Below are 26,325 nucleotides of genomic sequence, written 5' to 3' on the forward strand. Positions count from 1 at the left end.
AGGTTTCCCAAGGCTTCGTTTGGGTGGAGAGCTGCTGTAACACAGCACAAAGCAGCATCAGTTTACTGACACTTATGAATATATATATGAAAATAAAAACAGACAAGTGAAGGTCACAGATATGCCGTCTCATACATTTCTTTCTGGAGGACAGGACAGGGGCTGTACTCGGAGTCAGATCCGCCACTTTTGTGCCTGTGGAAGCCGTTTGTGAGTTCTGCAGGCAGACAAAATGAGAACCTTATAGCAGGTGCTACTGAGTCAATAGAGACTTGAGGAGACTGAAGTCAGAGACAGGAGAACACAGTGAAGCAGAGTCAGGCAATACTAGACTGCTGAGTTAGTTAAACCAGTTAAAAAAAACAGTCTGAAAGAAGAACTGGACCAGTTACTGTTAGGAACAATGTCGATCCACTCACCACTTTCCAGTGTTTGATTCTGTGTCTTCTCTGGCTCTGAGTTTGCGTCTCGACTGGGAGTCCACTGTTCTTTGAGTGTGGGTGGTCCAGGGCTTTTCTGTGGGGTTTTTGAAGGAGTGGACACAGGAGTGGAACATGGGGTGCTGGCTGTGGAGCTGGGTGCTGAAGGTGTATTGTCCATCAGGGCTTTACCATTCACCAAAACGTCTTTATCTCTGAACAGCTTTGCACCATTTTTTGCCTTTTTGAATAAAACAGAAGTCCGTCGTCCCACCCCCCCAGTGGTAGGTCTTAGTGAGGCTTCGGGTTCTGACAGACCATTAGCCACCGCTTGTCCCTCAATGTGCAATATTGGAGGCGGTGACACTGGCCGCTCCTGTGTTCTAGTGCAATTAGTGGTATTTGATAAGTCACTGTCCAACTTTAGGCGTTTGCAGGGCCAATTGTGAGACTGGGGATCCTTTGTGATTGGCCGCAGGGTGGGAGGCTCCAATGGTGTGTCTCCCCGTCTTGGAGGAGGAGCCGGCCCTGTAGGTTCTAGCATCGGTGGCGACGCCGATTTGAGGTCTTCTGAGAACAAAGGAAGAAAACTAATTTCATTCAGCCCTCAGTAGAAATGTTTACTGAGTATGTAGTGCAATGTGGTGGTGTACAATTTACACAGGAAAATGGTGTCACTCTGTAATGGTAATTACATCCTATTTATAAAGTGAATACCACCAAGTATTCTGTAGACATGGAGGATCAAGTCCAGAGAGTGAAAAGAGAAACTTTGCGTTCACAGCTGTTCACCAGCGACATGGTAACGTGGCGGCGTTTCATGGCTACACTGAGACAAATCACATGTGTTGTGCTGCCCTCCTGTACAGTGTTGGGAAACTGTGTGACTGGAGTAGACCGCACTAAGTGGGATGATATGACATGACTGTACATGGCCAATGGAGAGTGGTGAGTCCATGAGTGAGGTGCTGAAGATGTGCAGACATAAAGTGTGCTGGGAGAGAGGAGTTGTGAGGCAGCCATGGCTAACGAGACTCTGTGGGACCCTACTTACTAGACTGGAGACAGTGGGGTGGTTGGGGTTGGTGCGTGGGGGGGACCCTGGCTCAATTACCTGAGGACAATGTTTTGTTAGCTCATGTTCACAACTGGTCTCATTTAAAAAATAAAATTAAAGTGCCTATAAAATACATGTGAATAGGAATTTTCATTTTTGGGTCAAGCACTAGGGCTTTTCATCACAAACCTTTATCTGAAGACAAAAGGCCACTGTCTGTCTTTATGTCTTTCTCTTCAACGTCCTCTTCATCGTCCTCGTCATCCTCTTCTTTCACATGTCCATTTAAATGACCATTGCGGGAGTGCTGACCCTGCTTGTGGCGGATGTTGTTGATCTCACGTCGAAGCAGATGCATGCGTCGGGTCCGGGCACCGCTGTATCGCATGGAGGTGACAAAGTCCAGCTTTTCTAAAAGCTCTTTGAGCTGCTCCTCCACAGACATGTGAAGCCGGTTTTCTGGATCCAACATGCTGTCAACTGAGCACCAAAGACAGGCTGATATAAATACTGATGACTATAGTGAGTTTCTCATCAAAAGCTACAGTATACACAGCCAACTCGAGGTTATTAAAAATGACCATTAAAAACTGTAGACCTGTTAAAGATCAAAGCCAAGCAACTAGGTCTGAGCCATAATCTCCTGCCGAAAATGTCTTTTTTTAACTGTAAACTGTAAAATCTCACAACAGAAAACAAATGCTTGAACTCACCATCATCCCAGGTGCAGCTGTAAAAGTCTCTCTTCTTTGGGGACTGTGGGAGGTGCATGCCAGTGTCTAGGTCCAGGCCAGTGTTGGTGGCCTGACGTTGAGCATGACGCAGGATGGCACCCCCCAAATCTCTTAGTCGCAGCGCCGTCCGATGGAAGACTGTGTCTTTGGCATTGTAGATAAGGCAGTTGGACACCATGAGGTTAAAGTCGGCTTCCAGGTCAGCCACAGAGTGATAGGCATGACCCTCCAGTTTAGAGCGCATGGTGGAAAAGTCCATGGGCTGGCTGATAAACTCCAGGTAATCTGGAACCTGAAGATAGACATTTGAAAAATATCTTTAATTTTCAGTTATGACAGAGCTTAAATAAACAGATTTGTTCATCCTAAATTTTTATGCATAACTGTTTTATAACTCTGTATGACCTGTTAGTTGTTGTGGCATATAAAACATGAATGCAGAAATTCCAAAACACAACAACAGAATGATAGGCTATTTAGCAGATTATAAATTATATTTATATAATTCCTGAAACAATGTCTGAAATGTAAATATATAAAAAACAAACATAAAACAAAACATCTACACACTGTATTACTATGTAACATTTCTATGTAAACCCACTCTGACCTCCTTGATGTTGACTGGATGTGCAAAGATCTTGGCTGTGTCCTTTTCCTGCAGCTGCTCCAGGGTTGAGGTGAGAAGCATTAACATTGGTGTCAACTGCATCTCCAGACATGCTTGATGAACTTTGACCTGCAGTCAATTGGGAGACATGCACAAGAAACTGCAATTATCTGAAATTCGGCATTTCAACATTTTAGATAGTCTAAATCAAAATGAAAAGACAAATTGTTTTGCTTGATGGGGCTTGAAAGAAAAAAGACAGTAGACAGTTTAGAAACCAGAAAAATTGTAAACAATATACACTGATATTCACAGACTATAATTTAATAGTGTTTTCAACATCCAGTGACTAACCTTTGTTTTTCGTACTTTTTTTAAAAAAAAAAAACATTTTTACAGAAAAACTGGCTTTGTCTTTTATGTAACAATAGTGTTTATTTAACAACAACAAAAAAAATTCATCATACAAAAATCATACTTTAAACCTAAACCACAGGTCTGTGGTGAGACTTGAAGAGATACTTTTTGTGCAATGACAATTCATTCTTGTTTTACTATAAATACTGTAGATATGATTGCATAGAAAATACAGTTAAAGATGTGAGATTCCTTGTCAGTTACCTGTTCGCGTTTGAGCTTCTCCCTCTTGCGTATGAGCTCCACCAGCAGTCTGGCTTTTTCCAGGTCACGTCGGAGTTTTTGCCAATATCTCAGTGCTTCTCGTGCCGCAGAGACTTTTTTATCCACCTCAGGCTGTAAAGAAACAATTGTTTTATTAATTTTTAGTCTAAATACTGCAGTACATAGGCATTTAGGTACGTGTAACATTTAGTGAATGTTGGTGGAAAAATCTCACATAAACATTACATCCAGAATACACAACGATGGCAGTAGACCTGTTCTGGGCTCTGACCTGTTCTGTGTTCCTTTGGGACTGGACATTAGAGTGCAAGTGTCGCACCAGTGGTACACCATTTCTTGAGTGACGCTTTAATAACCAGTAGCTGTGGAGTCTTTGCATGAACTGACTTTTTTTCTGTAAGATGATTCCTTTGCAGATATTATTCAGTCTGTAGGAAACAAAAACATTAAAATTTTTTTTCAACATAACATATTTTTTGACTGTGTTTTAAATCTCAAAAAAATAGGAGTATATTTAACATGCTTGCCTGCTAGTGGGTATCTGTGGCACGGTCACTTGTGGAGTAGAAATGTGTTGAACTTTGGATTCAGTGCTCTTCTTCCCTTTCTTTTTATCTGCCTTGTTGTTATTGTCATCAGATTTTCTCCCTTTTTTTGGCGTTGTTGGACCCTCTGTGTAGGCACTACGTCCTCTGCTAGCCCTACCTCTGCTGCCCACTATTCTTACCTCACTCTCCTCATCTGATAAAGTGTCCTGTCCTGGTGGAGAATGAGCCTCACAGAATGCCGTCTTCTTAACAGAGAACATTGTTCCGTTGATGTTTGTCTCTCGCACAGGCTCAATCTTCATAAAGAGGCCAGCTCGCTGAGCACATGTGACATGAAATGCAGTGTAACAGTTGGCTTTGTGGCACTGAATAGATGCACCGTGGCCCTTCTGCTTGCACAAGTAACAGGTTAGTTTCCAGCGGGCTGGAGGAATGTTACTGACCCCTTCTACTGGCTCCAAAAACACAGTATTGGCAAAACACACTTCAGGGATCCAGATGGCACAGACTACGTGGGCCCAGCGTCCTTCGCTAGTTTGCTTAAACGCACCACCACGATTCGGACACAGGACACAGTCAACAGGTTTCTGGGGAGATTGAAGACAGCAGCGGCAAAGCCACTGTCCTTCGGGGATATAAGGTACTCCGTAACACTCCTGATGCACAGCCAGGTTGCAAGAGTCACAGAAGAGTATGACGTTACTGTTGAGACACTCATCATCCAGGCACACACAGCAGAAGGCATCGTCGTCAACTGCGCTCTGAGAGGGCGCCCGGCTCCTGGCTTCCAAGTATGCTTCCTCCTCTATTCTGTCCACCAGCAGCTCAAATGTGTCTGGTGAGACTGCCGAATAGCCTTCTGACGTTCGACCATCATTGATCAACTCCAGCCAGATGGTGTCCTCCTCATCCATATCATATTCTGCTACAGTTTCCTGCTCATCAGCCGAACGCTCAATGTAACGATAATATGCAGTAGGTAGAGGAGGTGCCTCGACTGGTTTGAAAGTTTCCAGCACACAGAACTTAGGCTCAGGAAGGTTCATGTGTTGGTTTGCTGTATGTTGTTTTTCTGGGGTTTGAGGATGAGAATTAGAGATACAGTTTTTGGAAGGTGGTGGTGACTTAATGGGGGTACATTTTGAGTCTTTCCTACGAGATCGTGGTGTTACTGGTTTGCGTGACGTTGGGGGACAGCTTTTGAGTGGTGTCAAATGCTCACTATTCTCCTTGTTACTATTACATTCGCTTATGTCCTGTGCCATCATCTCATCCTCAGTGATAACCTCCATGGGCTCCAAAATAGAAATGCGATGAAGCCTGCCATCTAGTTCCACTTCCACCACCTTCTGGGCCTGTGCGTAGGTCAGTGTTTCTCTGTTTGGCGATGCTTTGAGGCTGTATGGTGATGGAGATCGCTGACGGGCACCTCCACGGCCACTGACTGTCCCAATGGACTTCTTCAAGTTTCCGTTTCCTTCCACTGCCACTTGGCCTTTTCGACGTGGTTTCTTCATGTCTGCCACTAAGCAGAGTTTCCCTGTAGGTTTAAGGAAAAAAATAAAATACATGAAAAAATGATATATAATTAATTATATATAAAACAATATAATGTATATGGCTTTTCTTAAGGAAATACTATTTACACAATTTTAACATGCTTACATTTATCTGCACTAAACCATTATATTTAAAATATGTATGATAAAGTATAACATAATGAGGATGATATTGGCAAACGAACCAAAAAAGAATACACCTGTTCATAATAACAGCAACAATTGCTGACAAGTATGTTACCTGCAGCCTAGACATTCCACCACACTCCTGCATTTTTATATCAGAATGCAAAGCAATTATTGTTCAAACCCTGAACTTACCTTACCATCATGTCAGTTCTATTTCACACGGATATGACGTCTGTAGTCCACCTCAAAGACGTAAAAACTTTGATTATTCTAGACTTTTATCTCATTAAGCGTTGACATGTACCAGGGCGGGCCACAACGCAAAGGCTACAACCAATCAGCATTAAAGGGAGTTTGACTGATTCTCTTCGAAGCCAATTAGAATCCAAACCCCGCGTCTCAGCAGATCGGTGTCCTTATTTCCAGAGTAAAATGTCAGCCATATTTACAGTTGGAAACTACGTTCAATTGCGCTCACACGTCTTGAATTATGTTGTTTATTTTAAAGTTCGAAGTACTCTAATGTTTGAAGATTCAAACGAATGCTTTTTAACATATGTTTCGTGACTTGGACATGAAAGTACGGAGCCAAGTTGATCTATCAGCAGCTAACCTGCTAACTTCAGAAAACTGACACAACTAACTATAGATGATTTGTTTATTTAAATGTTAAATTAAGTTGTACACTTAGTATTTACCATCGGATTTGAAAAACCGTTAACATGTAACAACAAACAGATGAGTAACATAAGACTTACCTATTTTTGCAACTGCCTGACACAGCCGGCGGTCTAAAGCCGCCTCTTTAGTAATGGTTGCCTCTCCAGCCGCTTAACTTGCTGTACTCTCTAAGCTAAAAGCCACCGTTAGCCAGCCAGTTTGCTGTCAGAGCCGGTTTGTTTAGCCCATTTAAAACGAATCCGTATCATCAGAAAACAGCATGGGGAAGAGTGTGCTTATTGTAAGTGAGGCGTAGGTATGTCTGGAAAAATACGGAGCGAAAAAGCTTGTTGACAATCCAATTTTGGCGAGGAGAAACACTAGCATCCGTAGGCTAGCTATTTGGAGCACAGCGTATATTCTTAATCAAACTTGCAACTGTGGAGTCTTAGTACTTCCGGTTAAGTTTTGAAAAATAAAGTCTACTTAACGTATCGTTTTAGTTTAAACAAGCTGCGCCGTTAATTAAACGTAAATAAATATACAGATACAAAAAATATAAAAATATGACATTAAACTCCATAGTACAATCGCTTAAGAGTCTTTTATTATTTTATTTTTTTTACATATGATGTTTTATTTTTATTAAGATAACATCACTTCCGTTTTCTGTAGCGTCACGTGAGCTAACTTGCTGACCATAGCTGATACAAGCTGAGCCCGCACCCCTGACGTCACTGTCATAATTTTCGCGCGCAAGCTTTTTAACAGGTTGTTTTGAGCAAAATAACAACAGTCTGAAGTTTTCAACATTATCATGACACTGTTAACTTGCAAATGGGCACTTGAGTGTTGATTTAAAAACCAGACACTTGTCTTGACACCTCTCCACAAAACACAAGCGTGCACTGCACACATGCTCATGTTTATTCTGTTGCTTAATACAAACGCACGCCCACACAGGGAAACCAACACAGACCTGCAGACTACACAGTAACTGTAGTGAGATGCCTTTTCTGTTTGCAAATGCATCAGACAACGTTTACATAGACTTCAACATACATTAATGGCAGCAATAGTTCCCAAGACAATTGCTGTAACTTTTTACATTTTACTCAACTTGTAGTTACTACTTAACTTCTAATTACTTTAGGTACTGCACCTAAAATTCTGGGTAGACTAGATAATTGTACATTTGCTTATTAGTATTTTGGAAAAGTGGTGCTTTGGCCCAGATGCAATGTCTCTGTCATTGGTGTGGAACCCCAGAGTTCACCTCCTGGGCAAGTTTGAATCCCGGTTAGGGCGGCTGGTACCTTCAGGTGGACTCACCACCCGCAGGAAGGTTCAGGGGGGTTGGTATGGTGCAGTTTGATCTGGGTAGCGGTCATGGAGACTGCTGCCCCCGCGACCCGGTAGCGGATGAAAATGGATGGATGGATATTTTGGAAAAATCTCAAAGAAATTGTATCTTTTATAATACAAACTTGTATTTATTGCCATTGGCCAATCTTTAGCCAAACCCAAGACAATCATTTTAGTTAAGTTATTAAATAACTTCAGCACCACCCATTCTGTGCAGTATGTTATGCAATGTTTAAACTAATTCTAAATTAACATTTGTGTATTTTTATATCATAAATGATCATAAATTTAATGAACTGCTAATATTTTATGGATACATATTAAGTTAAATATGTGCCTTTACATAAGACATTGCTGTTATTATTACACATATTAAGACATATAGTAATAATAAATAATCTGAAGACAAACGATTAAGTTTGGCTATAAGTTTTGCAATTTATTTTGAAAACAATAACAGGGTTATTTGTACACTAAACTCTGACTTTTGTTGACAATAAAACTGCACATTAAATTCACTGTTGAAGGCTAGTGTAACACGAATAAAATTTCACTCCCATTCAAAGTTCTAAACACGTCCAGGCGTGGAGGAATATAGTGAATCCATGGTTAGAATATACAAGGGCACGAGTGGCTGTAATCTGTGTTAGTGGGGAAATTGAAATCATTAGGTCACGGAGACATTGTCAGTGTGTTTTTTCTCTTGGAGTCTCGCCGTGGGAAGGGCACGAAGCTTTTCACCTCTTTGTAACATAATCCTGATGAGAAAAGAGGAAAGGTTTTGGTTTCTGCATACCAACATGGTCATAATCACTTACAGAGAAGCTTTGAAGAGACACACTAGAAGACATTTCAACATTAATTGTTAATTAGTACACCAACTAATGTCCTGCATCAAAGTATTAGTGTCATAACTTCTAATATAACATGCCCAGCATGGCAACCACTTAAACATAAACCTTCATTATGGGCAGTTGGCACTAATAATGGAGACCATACTTTACAGCTACATTTCTGTGGCATACAGCAGTACTAGACCTGTAAGTACCAGATACCATTTACAAAGAACATAATGGTTGGTGCTTAATTATTTAAAGGCAACTGTCTATTAAGAACCCATCCTGATCAAACAAAGAGATATTTGCAACAAGCTAGACCAAAATAGTATGTTTACTCCTCTTTGAAAGTCCAACTTCTTTTACGCTTTAGCTCCCTGGTGGGAATGCCCATAGTTTCAAGTGCTATGTTTAAATCTTCAAACTTCTAGAAATTTGTTTTAGGAGACAGCAGTAAATACTTTTGTTTTATTATGTCTCCCATGTTGTCATTATAACAATCAAAGTCATTTTACACTCACTTTACACTCCTACATTATTTATTGTCTCTCGAGTTGAGGTTGAAATGTATTTTGTCACTTACGTTTCCACTCCTCTAGGGACAGTGTTGCGTTGTCATGGCTATCGTCATATGGTGCTGGCTCAGGAAAGTCATCTGGGTCTCTTAGACCATCAAAGTAAGAATGTTCCAAAGCTAATTCTGCTGTTAGCCTCTCGTCTCCATCGAGAACCAGCATCTTCTCCAGCAGGTCGATACCTGCAGATAGCCAGCAGTACAGAATGATGCAAACATAAAAAGAAGTGCTTCAGCACTCAAGAGACTAAAAGAAGGAGTCTGTATAAAGTTGAAAATGGTTGGGTTTCTCTTTTAAGAGATGACATTTCTATGGCACCACAGTTGCTAAAGAGGTGTTAGTCACTGTTACCTTACCTGTTGCACTGGCTCTGGTGAACAACACTGAAAAGTCTTTTCGGGGATAACGTGGAAGGCCCTTTATATAACTTCTAGCCTGGGTTATAGAAAAACAAACAAATTCAAATGCAAATATAAGCAACAGTTTATGATGCCAGCCCATATAGAGGTGCAATAAACTCATTTTGTGAACAGCCTTTGGGTTGTTCTGCCTCTGAATGTTCGACAAACATTTTATTTCTGTCTATCTCTGGCTCTGGTCGTCATTTTCAACCATTGTACACAGAGCTGGTGAAAATGGGTTATTGTGATGCATAGACAGGCACATCAATAGGAACAAAGCACCTTCCCTGCATGGATAAAAATATCCATTTAAGCTTTTATGTGCCGAAATCAAGAGAGCCTCATACTGAGTGATTCATGGGCCTGCAACATAATGAACAGACACATTTTCCAGCTTAGGGCTTGGACAGACGACTTCTATTACCATTTACAACATGAAGAAGTTCAAAGCTGATCCCAGAATCCATTTCACACTTGTCCTCATTTTATCTCTTACTTAGACCACACACTGTACCACTGTCTCTACGTCCTCAAACATGTCCTGCACCTCTATCATTTACTCCTCTGCCACCCGTGAAAGCAGAAATGAATGATACTGACACATTATTTTTCATATTGTGGCTCCAGTTGGTGGTAATAGTTAGGAACACAAAGTTTTTAGTAACCTGTTAGGTTGAGGGAAGTCATATTTGATTTGGTTATTATTAAAGGTTCTACAGAAGACCAGGGCAAACTAGTCTGTTGGGCTTTCTGATCCAGACAGCCAAACACTGGTACAAGGTATGGTAAAGACTGAAATTTATTTTGCCCAGCATTCTACGTTCAACTAATACTGAACTGGTCTGCCAATCAAATTTTGAACCTTATTTGGGCTGTGAGCCAAAAGGTTTGCCCACCCCTGTTCTACAGGAATGAATCGTTGCTTCCCACTTGTATTTACCTGTTTGGGTATTTTTCTGCTCTTTCACATTTTCAATAAACGTGTAAATGTAGAAACAAAATTTTACCAAACTATATTATACACCCATAGCGTACATGTACTGTATGTGAATGATATATGCACCACATCCACTATAGTCTTTGTAGAACAACTGCAGATAGATTCAGGTCACGAGGTTTGTTACTTAATGCTGGATAGAGAGTGAAGTGACGTGAAGGAAAGTAGAAAATGTTTTACTTTTCATCCGAGAGGCTTCCTCACGTCTGACACTTACTGTTTGGTCTCTGCTTCTGTGGCTACAGTGTTACATACCAATGATAGTTGTGAGTCTAACTGCAACTGCTGTCGTAATGAAAAATACTGTGTTCCTACCTCTGGACTGTCCAACTTCTGTACGAACTCTGGTCCAGGCACTCCAGTCACTTTCATGATCTGAGTCAGCTGGTCCATGTCTGTTTGTAAATGGGTTTTAATCAAGGGGTTCAAAAACATATGGCTCTTTAGAAAGGATGTTCTTAAGCTGATGGAGGAGCAAAGTGGTTTTCTAGCAGTTTCATAAACGACAACATGAGGAAAATAAATTAAAGTTATTTGATCAAAGAGTGACAGCTTAATTTAGTAGATCAAAAGGAAAAAGCATACAGTCTATCATAAAATTTGCAGGTAAATGTATGTAATGGTGCAGCACTGGATGCTGTCCTGGAGGTTCATGTTTGTTTTATTATGTAAAATACTGTAATTGCTTTTTGCATTTACTGTGGAACCTGAATTACGATACACGTCAAATACAAAACTGTCAGTGTATAATCAAATGACGTTCAATTTCATTACTAGCGCCACACATCTTTTAAATACACAGTTACATTGGAGTCAGAGTCAGGCAGTAAATGTGACAGATTTAAGGATACAGTCTTTTCCTTTAAAAAGAGTTTTCCCATTGATCATTTCTGCCATGATGCAGCCCACAGACCAGATGTCCACTAAAAGAAAAAAGAAAAAAAGCATCAGTGAGAATCCAAGTCAAATGCATTACAACAGTATTCTTTTTAGCACTGTTTAATGGAGTAGAGTACACAATGTGGCATTTTAATGCCAGAATAAAGTTCCTACTTTCAGCAGCAATCGGAATCTATTTCACTGTTTATACACTTTAAACCCTGTGACTAATACAATCCTATGCAGCGTGTAAAGGCGCCAGAATTGCTGACTGTGTGACATTCCATTTTGTAGATGTTTATAAAATGAAAAACACAAAGCATTTAATGAATAAACATAAAGCAGTCCATTTCACTGCAGCAGCAGTTCTGTCACCCTCTGACAGCCAAAGACTGTATAAACAAAATAGAATAGAACATTTCAGTATCAGACAACAGTTCGACTGGTTCAGGAAGAAACTCTATATGAAAAGCCAAAAAAATAAAAGAAAACTGAAAATCTGGATAGGTTTAGCTAAGGATAACTAAAGATAACTTAAAATAAAGGAAGGGAAGTGATTAAAAAATATATTTTTTAAATATTCATAAAAATAATAAATCAAAAAATCATTAGGCTAAAAACTACTGAAGCTTAGCCAAAAGGAAAAAAGTTTGCATAGATAAATAAAAAATACACTAGAAAAATGTTTTAAACAATTTTTTTAAAGAATTTGAAATAATGAAATACAATCATCCCTACCTTAAATAAAGTGTGATATGAAAATAAATTAAAATAATTAACAAATAGTTAATAATAATAATGAATATTGAATTAAAGAGTACAATAAAGGGTAGTCCTTACTTAATGGTGGTGAGAGTAAATCTTTGGTCATTTTATTATCGCTTCACTATTTGATGACTCCACACCATTATATGTAAGACCTACTGTATATGTAGTCTAGCGTCTCAGCAATATATTGTTCAGATGATGTTACACCCAATCTAACATTGATCATCTCATTGATACCCAGCTGCATTCTAATAAAGAGATAAATAAATAAAAGGGAAACACAAAAAAAACAACACTACAGCACTGACAGGCAAAGTTTACACTGAGACGATGATAACACAAGTATGAATATGTAACAGCTACAATTGTCTTGCCAGTCTGAGTGTAGTGCATCCAGTTCAGAATGACCTCAGGTGCCCGGTACCAACGGGTCACCACGTAGCCTGTCATCTCCGCATCGGTACTGCGTGCCAAACCAAAGTCCAGGATCTGCAACAGAGGTACAGTGTGAGGAGCATAGAAGCAGTACACAGTACTACACCAAAGGTTTTAATAAATGTAAATATACTGTGTTTGTGTTTTTTCCATCTGGATCAGTTACAGCACTGATTTTCCACTCCATTCACACTCAAGCTTACTGTATACACATTTATATTTAAGCCAAATTTAAACAAAAAGAAAATCTTGTATGTATTCTAAATCACAATTCTCAGCTGAGTCCTTTACTTTTGCAGTGATCCAGTGATTTGAAATGTGCTCATGTGCCTCTTGTATAATCCTTAAAAAGACAAACCTTGAGTTCACAGTCCTGATTTACTGCCAAGTTTCCAGGCTTGAGATCCTGCAAAAGAAAAACAAAAATCCTGTCAGTCACTCAGAAAATACAATGGTTAAATTCCTGCGTAGTTCAACTTTTTTTTTTTTACAGTTGTACCCTGGACTGATCAATCTATTGTCTCAGCAAACTCAGACAACTTCCTTGAACTTCCTTCACCCAGATTAAGACATTGAATAACAAGCCCTCACCTACTTTAAGAGATGTGTGTTAGTATGACACATTAGATCTGATCATACTTTCCTTGTCTGTACACACCCACAGGTGTTGGCACCAGTGCTGAAAGGTGAGGCTAACATTTCTAGACATGCAGTGAGAAATCAGAGGTGAACTCATCCTACCTGTTGGTGCAGGGTTTATATAGACTGAAGAGTTATGAAGAAATGCAACAGAAAAACTTTCACATTCCCTACATGTACTCACCCTGTGAATAATGCCAGCCTTGTGAATATACTGTAAGAGGGGACCAAGACACAGAAGAGTCAGAAATGTTTCTACTTTGTTCCTATTGCCTTTGAATTACATAATCATTGTATTTTTTCTTCAGACTGAGATCAGGAAAAACAACATTTTAATCAGGGACCGTTTGAATGATTTACAGGTAGAATAAAAGTAGAAGAGTTTACCAGGCAATAGACAAATATGTTCAAATAGATAAGAACTAAGAAACAACTACAGGTATCATTTTATAGTTGAATGTTATGATAGACATAACATTCAACAATTTTTCAGTTAACTTTGACAAGTGTTAGCTTTTTGTTGCTCTTTTGTAATTATCTCTTTAATCAACTAAGTTAACAAATAGATTAATAGAGTTTATCCATGTTAGACGGTATAATTTGTGACAAACACTGGAGCATTGGAGTTAGTATTTCTAATGTGTAGTTTCTATAAAAAACAAACTACACATTTAATATAATACAGTATTTACTGCATAATTTTGTTCTACAGACCAAAACTCCATATTATGAGAAAATGTTTTCACCCTGAGTCCGCAGAGCATCTGGTAGACGAGAAACTGGACTTTGTCCTCTGAGAGTTGGCCTCTAACCTTTGACAAGTCTGTAAACATGTAAGGCATCACCAGGTAGCTGGAAAATAAAGAGCAGACAGTGAGAAATGCAAATAAGCAGTTACCCCTGCCAAACATCATCATCAAAAACACATTGTAGGATGTTTATTCAGCCAGGTTCACAACAAAACACTTGGTTTAACAGTTTACTTCAACAATATTTCTTAGAGTATTATTCTGCACTGATCTGAAGTTACATTTATGTAATTATCGTATTTAAGAGTAATAGTTTGATCTGCACTGGGTTCAACATACAGTAATGTTGAGCGTAAGCAGCAATGACTAAAAAACAACATTTAATGCCCATGACTTTTGACCCCTCAGAGGGTACTGCATTAAAACCATCATCACACTGCGGAGATTACTGCCAGGTGGCTACAGAATATTAAAGAAACCCCATTTCTTATTAAAAACTGTTTCTTGATACATTTACCTGGTGCAAGTTAAAACACAATATCTTTTTGTTTTAACTTATTCAATTCATTATAGTTTGTTATGATTTATAAATCACTATCCAGTTCTTATTCACAGTTTTGACAATGTCCCAACTTCATTGGAAGTAGGCTTTGTACTTGGCAAACAAGAAACCCATTACATTCTTTAACGCAGCAGGCAGAGCTCATTGAGGCTGCCTTTAGTTGGTCAGCTGACGTCCCTGGATCTGTTGTTTAACTAACTCATTGTTAGGCTGTTCTGAATGCTATATTGAATTCAAACTTCTCTATAAGCTACACAATGACACGTCATATAATAGAGTGCTTCCACCTTTGTGACAACTCTATCGTGGAGAGCAGTTCATGTTTCAAAAGGGCAGTAGGCCAAACTATCCTTACCGGGAGTCCTGTAAGTAATACTGAAGCTATAAACTGAACATGCAGATCACTCGAAAGGCCTTGTCTGTCTCTGCCTGAGTGACTTTTGCTAATGTCCTAAAAATACTCACAAGTCTTGAAAGTCATCAAGGCCAGAGGCAGCTGTAAACACTTCAAGAAGTCCTATCACCTGTTTGGAATAAGAGCAAAAATTATAGTCATAAATTGCTACAGAAACCTCAAATATTAATAATGCAGTCATTTTATTTGCCACAATGGAGGAAATTAGTGTGTTCCTCATAACTGCTTGATATATTTTTCAGATAAGTAATACTGTACAGTATATGTAACCATGGAGACCAGAGGTTAGCATCATGTATGTAGTTATACATCCAGAGGGAGACACATCTACAGGCTAAATGCAGTGACTCAAGACCAGGGTTTCTTATCTTTTTGACTTTGAGGTCCAATTTTTACAGTACAAAGTGGTCCAGGGCCCAGTGAATATTAATACTGTTTAGGATTATTGACCCCAGTCACGTCAGGTTTGTACCTGCATAAAGATTTAGTCTCTTGTTGCCGTACTTTTCAGCAGAAGAAGCAGTATACAAACAAAATGAGTACATGAGATTAAAACAACAGATTTTTATCTACTCACATTCTCGTGCTTCATGTGTTTGAGCAGCCGCAGCTCCCTGTAGGCCCTCTTAGCAAAGATCTCTGACTGGAAAGGTCTGTGGAGTTTCTTGAGGGCCACTTTCTCTTTAGTCCTCTCATTTATGGCCGAGCTGTGGGTGAATAACGAAGTAACGAGTTCACCCACTGTGCAAGCCGAGTCTAGTTTCATTATGATTTTTGCTCTTTTGAAGCTGCAGCAGTATGAAAACAACAGTGAGGAAAGTGTATTTTGAGGGTTTTTTTTCACCTTTAATTCACACGCAGCTGAAATAAAGGTGGTAGTACATTTTTTTGGGACCCACTCTCTAACTGAGTGAGTGTCTGTGTGTGGTGGTTTACTAAGCATCAACATGAAAATGTTTGGCATCTGAGGATGCATGTTTGCAATGAACTGCAGGGCACCACGTCGTAGGAGGAAAGGCTTAAAATGTTTTAGAGCCACATCCACCAACACATTACACACGTCACTTGTGCACAATACCGTTGACAACACTGACAGTGTAAAACATTGCAAGCAAAAGCTGATAAATGACAAACAGCTCAAATGGCAGTAATTAAAGTACACAGTGACGGTCTGATGATTTTTCCTGACTTTCTCCATTTGCTATTTCTCATAAAATTGTTTCTACGGTTTGTGCAATTTGGAAAACAATTTTACAGCTACTTCTTCTTTTTAAAGGTCAGGCATTTTAAGCGTTGACACATTGTTGCCTAACCCTGGTAAATGTTATCAGCAGGCCATTACCTGCAGATCTGACATCAGAGGCACCAGTGTAGACAATAACATTTTCCTGAGAAAACAAATGTTCCACTATGAATAAAGTTCTGAGGTCTAGCTGTATATATTTCATGTGATTCATATCCAGTCCATCCTCTTAAATTATAATACTATAGTACTTAGGATTTAAGACCTTCTATGATGAATGATTCTGCACACTTTCTTAATACTGGACTACTGGATTTTTTGCCTCTTTTCCTCACCAGCCAACTTGATATCAAACCCTTGACCTGTCAGTTGGAGGACAATTATATCTGACCAGTGCTCCACTGTTGTTACATTACAATAGAAAAACAAGACAAGACAACAGAAATAGTTCAATTTAGGTCAACAGTGAATGAAGTGAATGACATAATTGGGCTTTGAAGGTTGATTGAAAAACACTTGGGACAACAATTTGGTTTTCAGCAATGCACATTTTTAGGACTTTTTAAAATATATTAGTGCACAATTGTAGATAAACCAGTGACATTTAAAAAAAAGTTTAATAGTGATGCAGTTTCTGCCCTTTTTATCTTTCTGTCTAATCGTTTTAACAATAGGACGACTACATTAATTCCTCATATACGGTCTGTGCTTATGTGCTTTAGTGATACTAACTATAGACTTAAGGAGCAACCGTTATATTCATCATTTAACATTAATAATAAAATATAAAGTGACAATGGGTGTGTCCACCACAATATGTTGTTTCCTTTAAATGTTGTGAGTCCAAACCACAAGTGACACATATACTTTGTGTACACAATATTAGCGAAATATTAGCAAATAAAGGAAATAATTATTTGAGAACATTTTCTCAAATTTCTCAGGATTTCTAGTCCAACATATCATCCATGTCCAGTTAAATGCCAAGTATATTATACGTCTGTTGATATTTTATAAAAACACACACGATGGAATTTGTAAGTAGTAGTAAAAGTATTCATGTTTACTGTAAAACAGTTGTTCCTGCAGCTTCAGCATTGATGCACAGTGTGGATAGAAGTACAAAGGGGCCATTTTAAATACAGACACTTCCATATTCACCACATCCTCCAAATGTACAGAGGAACAGTAAGTCAACAGGTACGCATGTAGGTGGTATACAGTACCAGTAACTGGTATCTGTGTATCACCGTGTCCTGTTATACCACTTTTTTTGTTTACATGTTAAGCACATCATCAAACAAGGTTATTATATCTACACCCTGAACTGTAATATTATGTTTTAATGAGTTACATGCGTGCGAATACACACGCACAGATATAAACACAGACACACACCTTTACGCAGTAGTGTACAGTACACCAATGGTGTATTACTCACCACACAGCACCATATGCTCCTGTTCCTATCTGTTTGAGCCGTGTGTATTTCTCCGGTACCTCCCACACTGTGCTATTGATTTCCTCCCGAGAGAAATGTGGCTGAGCCTCCATGGTGAGAAAGAATGATAAGGAGAAGGAGACGCTGGACAAGCTGATAGAAAACTTCTCCCTCTCTCCTCCTGCTCGCGTATCACTTCACAAGGTAAAGCCAAAACCATACAGTGCAAAACAGAGATCAAGTACGACTTACCGTATTACATAAACCATTTCCGGTTGGGCTTTTCAAAATACTTCTCAAAACTACTGTTGACGTATTAAACATATTGCTATTTCACAATTACCACATGGACTACACTTAAGCATACTCTGATTACTTCTGTAAGTGCTACTTCTGCTAATATCATTACTTTTTTACATATTTCTACCAGAGTTCCATTGACATGGTTTTTAGATTTAATTCTAGATAAAGAGATGACTTGGAAATAATGTATTTCTTTTTCTCTGACAAAAAAAACAAAAAACAAAAAACAACAACAACAAAAGAAAAAAACCCTAAAACTAAAACAACTAAATAATCAATTTTAATTCCCAGAAGAGTAGGAGGAAGTAGGAAAGTAAGTTAATAAGTAGTACACCTACAGTGGTACAGTATATGTTGTTTATCTGAAACATTTGATATAGGATTTGTTGTCATCACTGAGTGTGTCCATTAGGTTAGTTTGAGTGTGATCTTATTGTATAAGCCACTACAGGCTTCTATCAAATTCTAATTTGTGATTCTACCTGTGATTCTAATATTTACAAAAATAAATTTTATGTTTTTTTTCTGTATTTTAAAAAGATCAATACAAAATACCACACTATTACTTCTATTACTGTGCTTCTTCCACTGTTATAACTAGCTATACAAGGTACCATTTTACTACCATATCAACCACCAGTGTTACTATTACCAACACTACTATGTCTACTACCGTTACTAATACTTTTATTACTAAACCTCCAGATACTACTAATAACTAATACAGTGAGTACTACCCACAATAATATGTCTACTATACATATTACCGCTACTACCATTTAACCACCTTCACTACTATTACTGCATCTGTGGTACAACTTGGATACTGAATACTTGGCATGATAAAGAGCACTTTCAGCAGTGGGAGTTAATAATATAATATTTTAGTCAGTGCAATTCTTATTTATAGAGCGCAAATTTGAGTCGTAATAGTTTGTCATTAACACTTTTTTCCCCAATTCCCCAAAGGCCTATGCATTTTATAATAATGAGATTACATTTATTTTGAAAGGAGCTCCACACAAGTTCTGGTATAGATCATTGCGACGGAGCCCCACAGGACTCTGCCTTCATTGTCGATCTATGACAGCAGCTAATGTGTTAATTAGCCTGGGGGAGTTGTGTAATCTCTTATGACTGTAAAAGCAGAAAGAAACATTTAGCAGCATTTAAACCTTATCCATTGTGTGGAAAATAAATAAAAAGGAAACAAGTCACACACCAACTGTCAAAGCCTTGCTGTAAAAAACAAGAGGAGTTGCTTGTTTAAACATGTCAATGATCTGCTCACACACCCACACACAGTACGTGTTACCTCTCATGAATAATTACTGAGTGTTGCCAAGACTTTTATGAATCATGACTGTTAACAGAAAGACATAGTTGGAAAGGAGGGATTTTAAGATAACTTGAATAATTTATAAATCACATTCTATCACAGATTTATGTTTTTTTAGTTATGCAATAAACACATGGAATTATTTTGTTAATCGTAATTTTAGTTTGTAAAAAAAAAAAAAAACTTTTGTGAAAGAACATCTCCCTCAGAGTAAATGAACACCTCAGTCTGCAGTTGCTAAATTAAACACAATCTACTTTCAGGACAGCTGATATAAAAACTCCCCTTAAGGATCAGATGTTTTTTTTCTGAAGGGCATGCTGTAGCAGTGTGGGTTATATTTGTATTTGTGTGTGGAAAGTTGATAGATGATCAGTTAAAACATTTAAATATTTAAATTCCTCCATGACACCAAAACTATGCAAACTATGCAAAAGTGTGAAGCATTTAATTTAAAGACTATTAGCTTAAATAGCCAACAATAGCCACAGATTGGTAAAAACTTAAACAATGCACTAAAATAGCATGACCAAGAAAGAGGACTAGGATTTATCCTTTAATTTGGCAAAGTTTAAAGGTTAGCCAAGATAAATGTGAAATCCATCCATCCATCCATCCATCCATCTATCCTTCCTTCCTTTCATCCTCCTTAGTTGATGGTAAGAATCAGACACTCATTCTTTAAATAAATAAACATTAGGAGGATTAATTCTCTACCCAGGGTTATGGATGTGCGGCCCTTGCGTAGGAGTGTATTCATCACTTCTACTATATTTTGGTGGCAATGTTCAAAGCTAAAAGGGATGAGGTGGCATTTTTTTGTCTGTTCAATGAGAACAGTCTTTACTGCTGAATAGCATAAAATGACCATGATACTGTATATCTGTGAGGATGGTGAGCGATGTGTGGGTCAATACCGGTGACTCAGCAGCTGCTGAACTTGCCGGACTTAAAAAAGTGACTTCTCATCCCAAACTGTTTTGAAGAGAGGACACAAAATAACCACCCACTACTGTTTGTATGCAGTCTAAACCAGTCTCTGTTTACTCTGGTGATTAGACTAGCTGGAGGGAAGAAGAGAGAACACTGTATGTGGAAAGGATGGCTCCACAAATAACCTGCTTGATGAAACAGGTCTCTGTTTTTTGCAAGCTAAGATTGCTATCTTTCTGAGACATTTGAATTGCTAATGTAAACAAAATGTAGTTCTTGAAATGTGCGTTACAGCTTGAGAAGAAGTGCACCTTTATTCAAGGTAGTTTCCCACTACAGTTGACCTTAGTTTCCTTCTCTAACCCTCTTTTCAACAGCAACTTAAACCAACAACATTTTCTATTGCTGAGTCATAAACAACAGCAGTGGGACCTTCGGGGTGAATGTGAAGGCAGACAAAAAAAGTCCAGCGACTCACACAAAACCAATAACAATATAAAAAAAAACTTGAATAAAGAAAATCATAAAGCATCCTTATGTTTATAAAGACAAATAAATGTCTTAAGTTATTTAATTTAAATTAAGTCAGTTCTCAAATTACTAGACCTTTAAAACAAACTTTGCTATAAAGTTTGTTTTAAAAGTCTGTGACTGTAGTGGAACCAGGTCAAAATATAAAAAGAACACATGGGCCCAAAACAGGACACCTTACAGAAAAATGATCCAAAACAAAATCATAACTTTTCAATCAAAGTTTACTTTGAAATAACTTTTATTTTGATGTAATATTACCTTTATGATATATAAAACCTTTCCTCATTCTACTTGTTATTGTGTTGGTCCAGGCTATAACATTATCCCTGCTGGCTGACTTCAGTTTGTGTTAAATATCCAACAGCCTCCTCATTGTTGTGGATGAGTCTAGTCTAGTAACACAGCAGGGCTTCAAATACCTGAGTGCTCACGTTTCGTCTGCAGTACTACAGTATGTGACATGGAGAGAGTATTTCTGAGTTGAAGTTTGTTTTTCAAGTGATGCAAGAATGAATTTGACAATGAGTTTAACATATGTGTGTGTGTGTGTGTGTGTGTGTGTGTGTGTGTGTGTGTGTGTGTGAGTGTGTGTGTCAACTGGCTGTTAAAGGAAGGTGGAACTTCCAAAACAATGTAGAGATGCAGGGAGGGAGAGGAGCAGTAAAATCATCATGCATGTAGGAATCCCCCCAGTTAAGTAGTATTTAAAAAATGAATGGAAACAAACAAAGTTATTTTCACAGTTAGGCATCAATTTGATTTTATAGCATCATTTTAAAATAAAACACATCAACAAAAGCTGGATGTTTTTAAGAAAAGGCTGGTGTATTCTATCAAATCTACTTTGACACACACATCAAAATGTTCTTCTTGAATATCAATAACTTGTTTCTATTAAGATAAATCTGCCATGGTCCACTCGTACTGATTATTCTCCTATTTAACACAGCTTGATGCTCAACACATACTTTATGTAATAGGATATAAATAACTAAAATACTACGGTGTAGACCTTTGCTGATCAGTGACGTCAGCTCCTGGTGTACACAGTCAAGTTCAAGCTCTGAATGGTGTGATGGAGAAGAAGGAAAAGCACGCACGTTTAGGTTTTGGCAGTGATGCAGGAGACACATTTTCCAGGTATATTTATTGCCCACCAGAGGACGCTGATGTCATGCAAATTCACAGGCCGCCTGCAGGTTGAACTGAATGGTGCATTCAGACTGTTTAATCAGATCAGGGACCACAGCAGGTCTTTTTTGAGCACGCAAGGACAACAAACATGGCCTAGAAATTATATCACAATCAAGAATGAGTTTCTTATCTATTAGGTCATGTACAGTATATTGTAATTATTATTAAAAAAAGACTTTTCCTTTGATATTGATGTTTTAAACCACATTTTGCTGCATCTGTTCATCAGGCTTTTGGCCTAATAACTATTAATAACTACCAGGTTGTTTTATTTTAACCACTCGGACATGTCAAATGCACCACTTCCTGTGTGCATGAGGATTGGAACGAGGATTGATTTTGCAGGTAGTGATGTTTGGGAACAGCACATTAAGACAAAACACCCTCTTTGAAAAACCCCAAAACACATCTGTCTGCTCTGAGTGTCAGACAGAGAGCCTGAAGGTGAGTACTTAACATGTGCACGTCACAGGAGATAATTATGAAAGTAACCCTCCTCTCTGGCTGGTACATGACATCAGCACAGGTTGGTGGATAATGAATAACCTGGCATGTCCTCTGCTCTTGCTTATGATGCAGATACTCTGGCGTATGAGTGACTTGAGCCAAAGTCACACACACAAACACACACACTCTGTGCAGGACTACAGAAGAATAATGCAGAAACACAGTGTGAAACTGCAGGTCTGCTCTTTCCGCTAACATTTTTTCTTCAACCCCTTCCTGCAGAATCCTCCACAGCCAAATCTGACATGACATTTTGCAACTCTGAATCAGCAGAGAAAGTAGGCTGCCACATAAGGATGTGCTGGGAAGGAGAAGGAGAGACACACAAATTGGAAGGAGAACAGAGGAGGTGAGCAGCTTGTTCACCAAAGGCCACAGCTACAGGAAGACATCCATTTGCCCCCTGTGTTACCAGAGGCGGTGGCATTAACCTAATGAGTCTTTACATGGTAATTAAAGGTTCCTGACTAAATGTCTGTCGTTCTCCACCGAAGGAGAATTAATTATTAGTATTAATCAATGATGTTATCTGAGGCTGTTACTTGGTTAAGAAGGGAAGACGGGCAGACAGTGGCATTTAGCTGTGATTAATGAACTGACCTTCCCTACCGCCTTGGCTCAGATCAGAAAAAAAATCTATTTTGTTTCAAAGTGACCTCCAGGGGTGGACGTGGCTGAGGGGGGTGTACTAAGGACACCCATACACTCAATGTATGGAAGACACACTTTCAATAGTGTGTGATATATGACCCTGCTGTCTAAGTTTGGAAAATGTACTGCATTTTGAAAACTGGAAGTTTTCAGCAGCCTTAGTGAAAATATAAATAAGGAAGAACAGGAATGAAGTAAAAATGTACAGAGAAGCAGGTTAACTAATGATAAGAAACATATTATGAATGTCCACAAAAGATCTGGTCTGAAAAAAACTACAACATTTAAAATATCTGTTGAAATATCAAACAAAGAAGAGACAGATATTATTTAGATCTGAAGACTCACATGTTTGCTCTTTTTAATGGATCATTAACTTGATTTAGGGCATATGAAATACAGAATCTGCTCAGATAAACAAGTTCATGTAACATTTATTAATAAACGTGACTTAATATTTTCTATTTTATTAGTTTTCCATACCTGTTTTTGTATTTGAGTTGAGTCTTTGATTTGACTAGGATTTCTATATGTAGCAGAAACTATTTTATTAAAGTCAGTGGAGTTTAAATATTGGAGGAGTGATATCTCCAAGACAACTGATAAAGGTAATATTGCACTTTCAAGTATTTTTATGAGCCACTTTGTGCCAACATTTACACCTTCAGTTTGAATAAGGACTGACTTTACAACAATATACATCATATCAAACAGTTCAGTGTTAACTGATGGAAAACTTCTACATAATCATAAGATAATTCATAAAATACTAGAATAAATAATAATTATAAAATTCTGAATCTTGAGTCCAGTGCAAATTCTTCATCATCATTATGGCAGTGTATATTGTATAAAGCGAACCGGTTATTCCCTTTAAAGGCAGTCAAATGAGAGTGTGGCATTAGTGGTAATGATAATGATATTAATGAGTGCCCAAAGACTTCTGCTTAAAACATTCCCATGTCTTCGTCCCCTGGGTCTCAGTTGTTAGAGGCTGAACATTAACATTTTTATATTGGTACCATTCCCACTAGATCAGGACAAGCCGAGCGTGTAGGCTACATTCATTCTTCACTCTGGAAGAGACTGGGGTGGAACCATGTTTTCCACATGGACCTGATCACCAGGCATGGAATTCATTTGTTTAGGACAAAAGCTAAAGGTAGCAACACATCCGCACTCGCCATTCCCGTTCGTATCACTGTACATTATTACACCCTGGCTAACATCATGAATGCACAGCAGGGCTCCTGGACACCATCAAAATGGCTGTCAATAAAACTGTTCTCCATAGGGAAAGGACAAAATGTCAATATTGCAATATGTTGTCATGCTGTTGATAGGACACAGTGATCGATGTGTTGCAGCCAAATATTGACATTTTAATAGAAGGAATTTGCTGCTGTAAACAGATTTTACCTCTACTTCAACTCTAAAGTCAACAGTGGAAACTCACTGAGTTTAAGTTCTAGTCGTACAAAGATAAAGAGATGATCAGAGAAGCTCTGGTTTCGGAAGTTACTTCCTGATTTAAGTTAGTGGGAAAAAAATGGAACTGCTCATCATTACATTACATTGCATAACGTTTAGCAGACGCTTTTAACGCCAAAGCAACTTACAATTTGAGGAACAATCAAGCTCCATGTAAGGACCATCATCAGTGATTGACAGTGAAAGACATCTGATTGCTGCAGGAATCATTGATAAATAGTCTTTTGAACACACCCACTCATGGTATCTTAGCTCAAGCATTTTGTGTGTTTAAAGAGAAACTTGTTCTGAAAATTAAATGTAAAAAATACATTAATTTAATTCTGGCATTTTTTCTCATCTGAGAATTTCTTTTCCACAGGGATCTAAAAAAGAAACATGGGCTTTGACAATTTAAAAGATAATCAATTAAAATAATTAATTCTTTAGTGTTTATTTCCTTATCAAGTTATCATCAAAAAAGTAATTTCCATCACACCAGGTATTTTGTGTTTTACTTTTGAAGGGATAATAAACTGTAGCAAATTAATTACACAATTAATGACTGATATAAAAAAATACTTTTAATTTTATTCTCAAATTTATCTTGAAGCGATTAAGCTAAAAAAACAACAACAACAGAATTTTATGTCTGGTTGTTTCCTGTATTTATATAACCACCTCAGCTGAATCTAATGTTCAGCTTTATTTTTTTTCTTTCACCAATTTTGCTAATTACAGCATAGTTTGACCTCATCCTATTGTTCTATGTGACGTCTGAATGAATGAAGGAGGAGATTTAGAAACAAATCAGCCCAAATCATGAAGCTCACTCTACGGTAATGTGATACTCGGAGATTATTTTTCCATCCCAGTGGGCAGTGCTTGGTGCTCAAAGTGCTGCATCTTCTCCCCTCACCACTCAACCATAGTTTCATCAGTCTTTGTGATGGCTTCATTTTACCAGATTAATTGGAGTCCTTTCAACTGGAATTGTACTTGTGGGGAGGATCACCATTGAACAAAATTGCAACTTAACAGTCAAGTCATCCATACCCTGACCCTGAGGTGTTACATATACAGTATTTCTTTAATTCAACTCCCACTGGGGTTGTTTTATTCTATATAGAGTTGAATATGGATTAATTAATTATATTGAATTAGTTTAATTACAATCTAAAATTAATAATAGGAACCATGCTTGTAAAAAAAGGGAACTAAGTAAGTTTGTAGTTAAGGAAGAAAGGAGTGGCAGTGAAGCACTACAATGTGGTGCAGAACATACATGTCTATATCAGGGAAGCAAAACAGCAGTTTGACTGCTAATACTTGCAGATGGTGTAAAAAGACGATTTCATGTACATCGGGAATTAGCTATACCACCACCTGGTAGACAAAAGTATATAACCAATGTTAAAATTAAAGGTTAATGACACCAGCTATGCTGCCAGGCAACACAGTTTAAGATGATTTTTTCATTGGAATTGACAGAGATGATTACAGCTAAGGTTGAGCAGTGCAGAGATGAAAATGAATTCAAAATTAGGATAATTAAAATGTAACATAAGAAGAGATGGAGCTGCTAGTAATGAGGACGAAGAATGTAAGTAAGAGTTATTGTTGACAGTAAGACAAAGGCACTACAGTGACCTCTGAAGGAAAAAGAAGGAAAAGAAGATTTCAAAAGAATAAATACAATCATTTGATTCAGATCCAAAATGCGGTGCAGAC

At 38.1% G+C, this 26,325-nt stretch overlaps 2 protein-coding genes across 5 annotated transcripts in view; both read right to left on the reverse strand.

Moving 5' to 3' along the window:
• Window positions 1-7,648, reverse strand: part of brpf3b (bromodomain and PHD finger containing, 3b) — a 9,997-nt gene extending 2,349 nt beyond the window's left edge. Inside the window, exons 1-10 of one of the 4 annotated variants that reach the window (XM_025059187.1) lie at window positions 6,457-7,648; window positions 3,990-5,550; window positions 3,734-3,890; window positions 3,442-3,573; window positions 2,821-2,949; window positions 2,190-2,502; window positions 1,666-1,956; window positions 420-986; window positions 136-217; window positions 1-34 (exon numbers count right to left, since the gene is read on the reverse strand). In XM_025059187.1, coding sequence (XP_024914955.1) covers window positions 1-34; window positions 136-217; window positions 420-986; window positions 1,666-1,956; window positions 2,190-2,502; window positions 2,821-2,949; window positions 3,442-3,573; window positions 3,734-3,890; window positions 3,990-5,527 — 3,243 coding nt within the window. In that variant the 5' untranslated portion in view covers window positions 5,528-5,550; window positions 6,457-7,648. Of the gene's footprint in view, window positions 35-135; window positions 218-419; window positions 990-1,665; window positions 1,957-2,189; window positions 2,503-2,820; window positions 2,950-3,441; window positions 3,574-3,733; window positions 3,891-3,989; window positions 5,551-5,810; window positions 6,411-6,456 lie in introns of those variants that run through there. The other 3 variants (XM_025059188.1, XM_025059185.1, XM_025059186.1) reach the window with 3 other exon arrangements.
• Window positions 7,649-8,136: 488 nt separating this feature from the next.
• On the reverse strand, window positions 8,137-17,925 carry mapk13 (mitogen-activated protein kinase 13). Its single transcript, XM_008318598.3, has 12 exons — window positions 17,664-17,925; window positions 15,557-15,686; window positions 15,030-15,088; window positions 14,000-14,105; window positions 13,438-13,467; window positions 12,973-13,020; window positions 12,554-12,668; window positions 11,384-11,455; window positions 10,848-10,927; window positions 9,491-9,569; window positions 9,143-9,316; window positions 8,137-8,481 (listed from the first exon to the last, which is right to left on the reverse strand). The coding sequence occupies exons 1-12, from the start codon at window positions 17,774-17,776 to the stop codon at window positions 8,396-8,398; spliced, it is 1,092 nt and encodes a 363-aa protein (XP_008316820.1). The 5' UTR covers window positions 17,777-17,925; the 3' UTR covers window positions 8,137-8,395.
• Between the last annotated feature and the right edge of the window lie 8,400 nt (window positions 17,926-26,325).

Source organism: Cynoglossus semilaevis, chromosome 10 (assembly GCF_000523025.1).
Source record: "Cynoglossus semilaevis isolate Cse_v1.0 chromosome 10, Cse_v1.0, whole genome shotgun sequence".
NCBI classification, from domain to species: Eukaryota; Metazoa; Chordata; class Actinopteri; order Pleuronectiformes; family Cynoglossidae; genus Cynoglossus; species Cynoglossus semilaevis.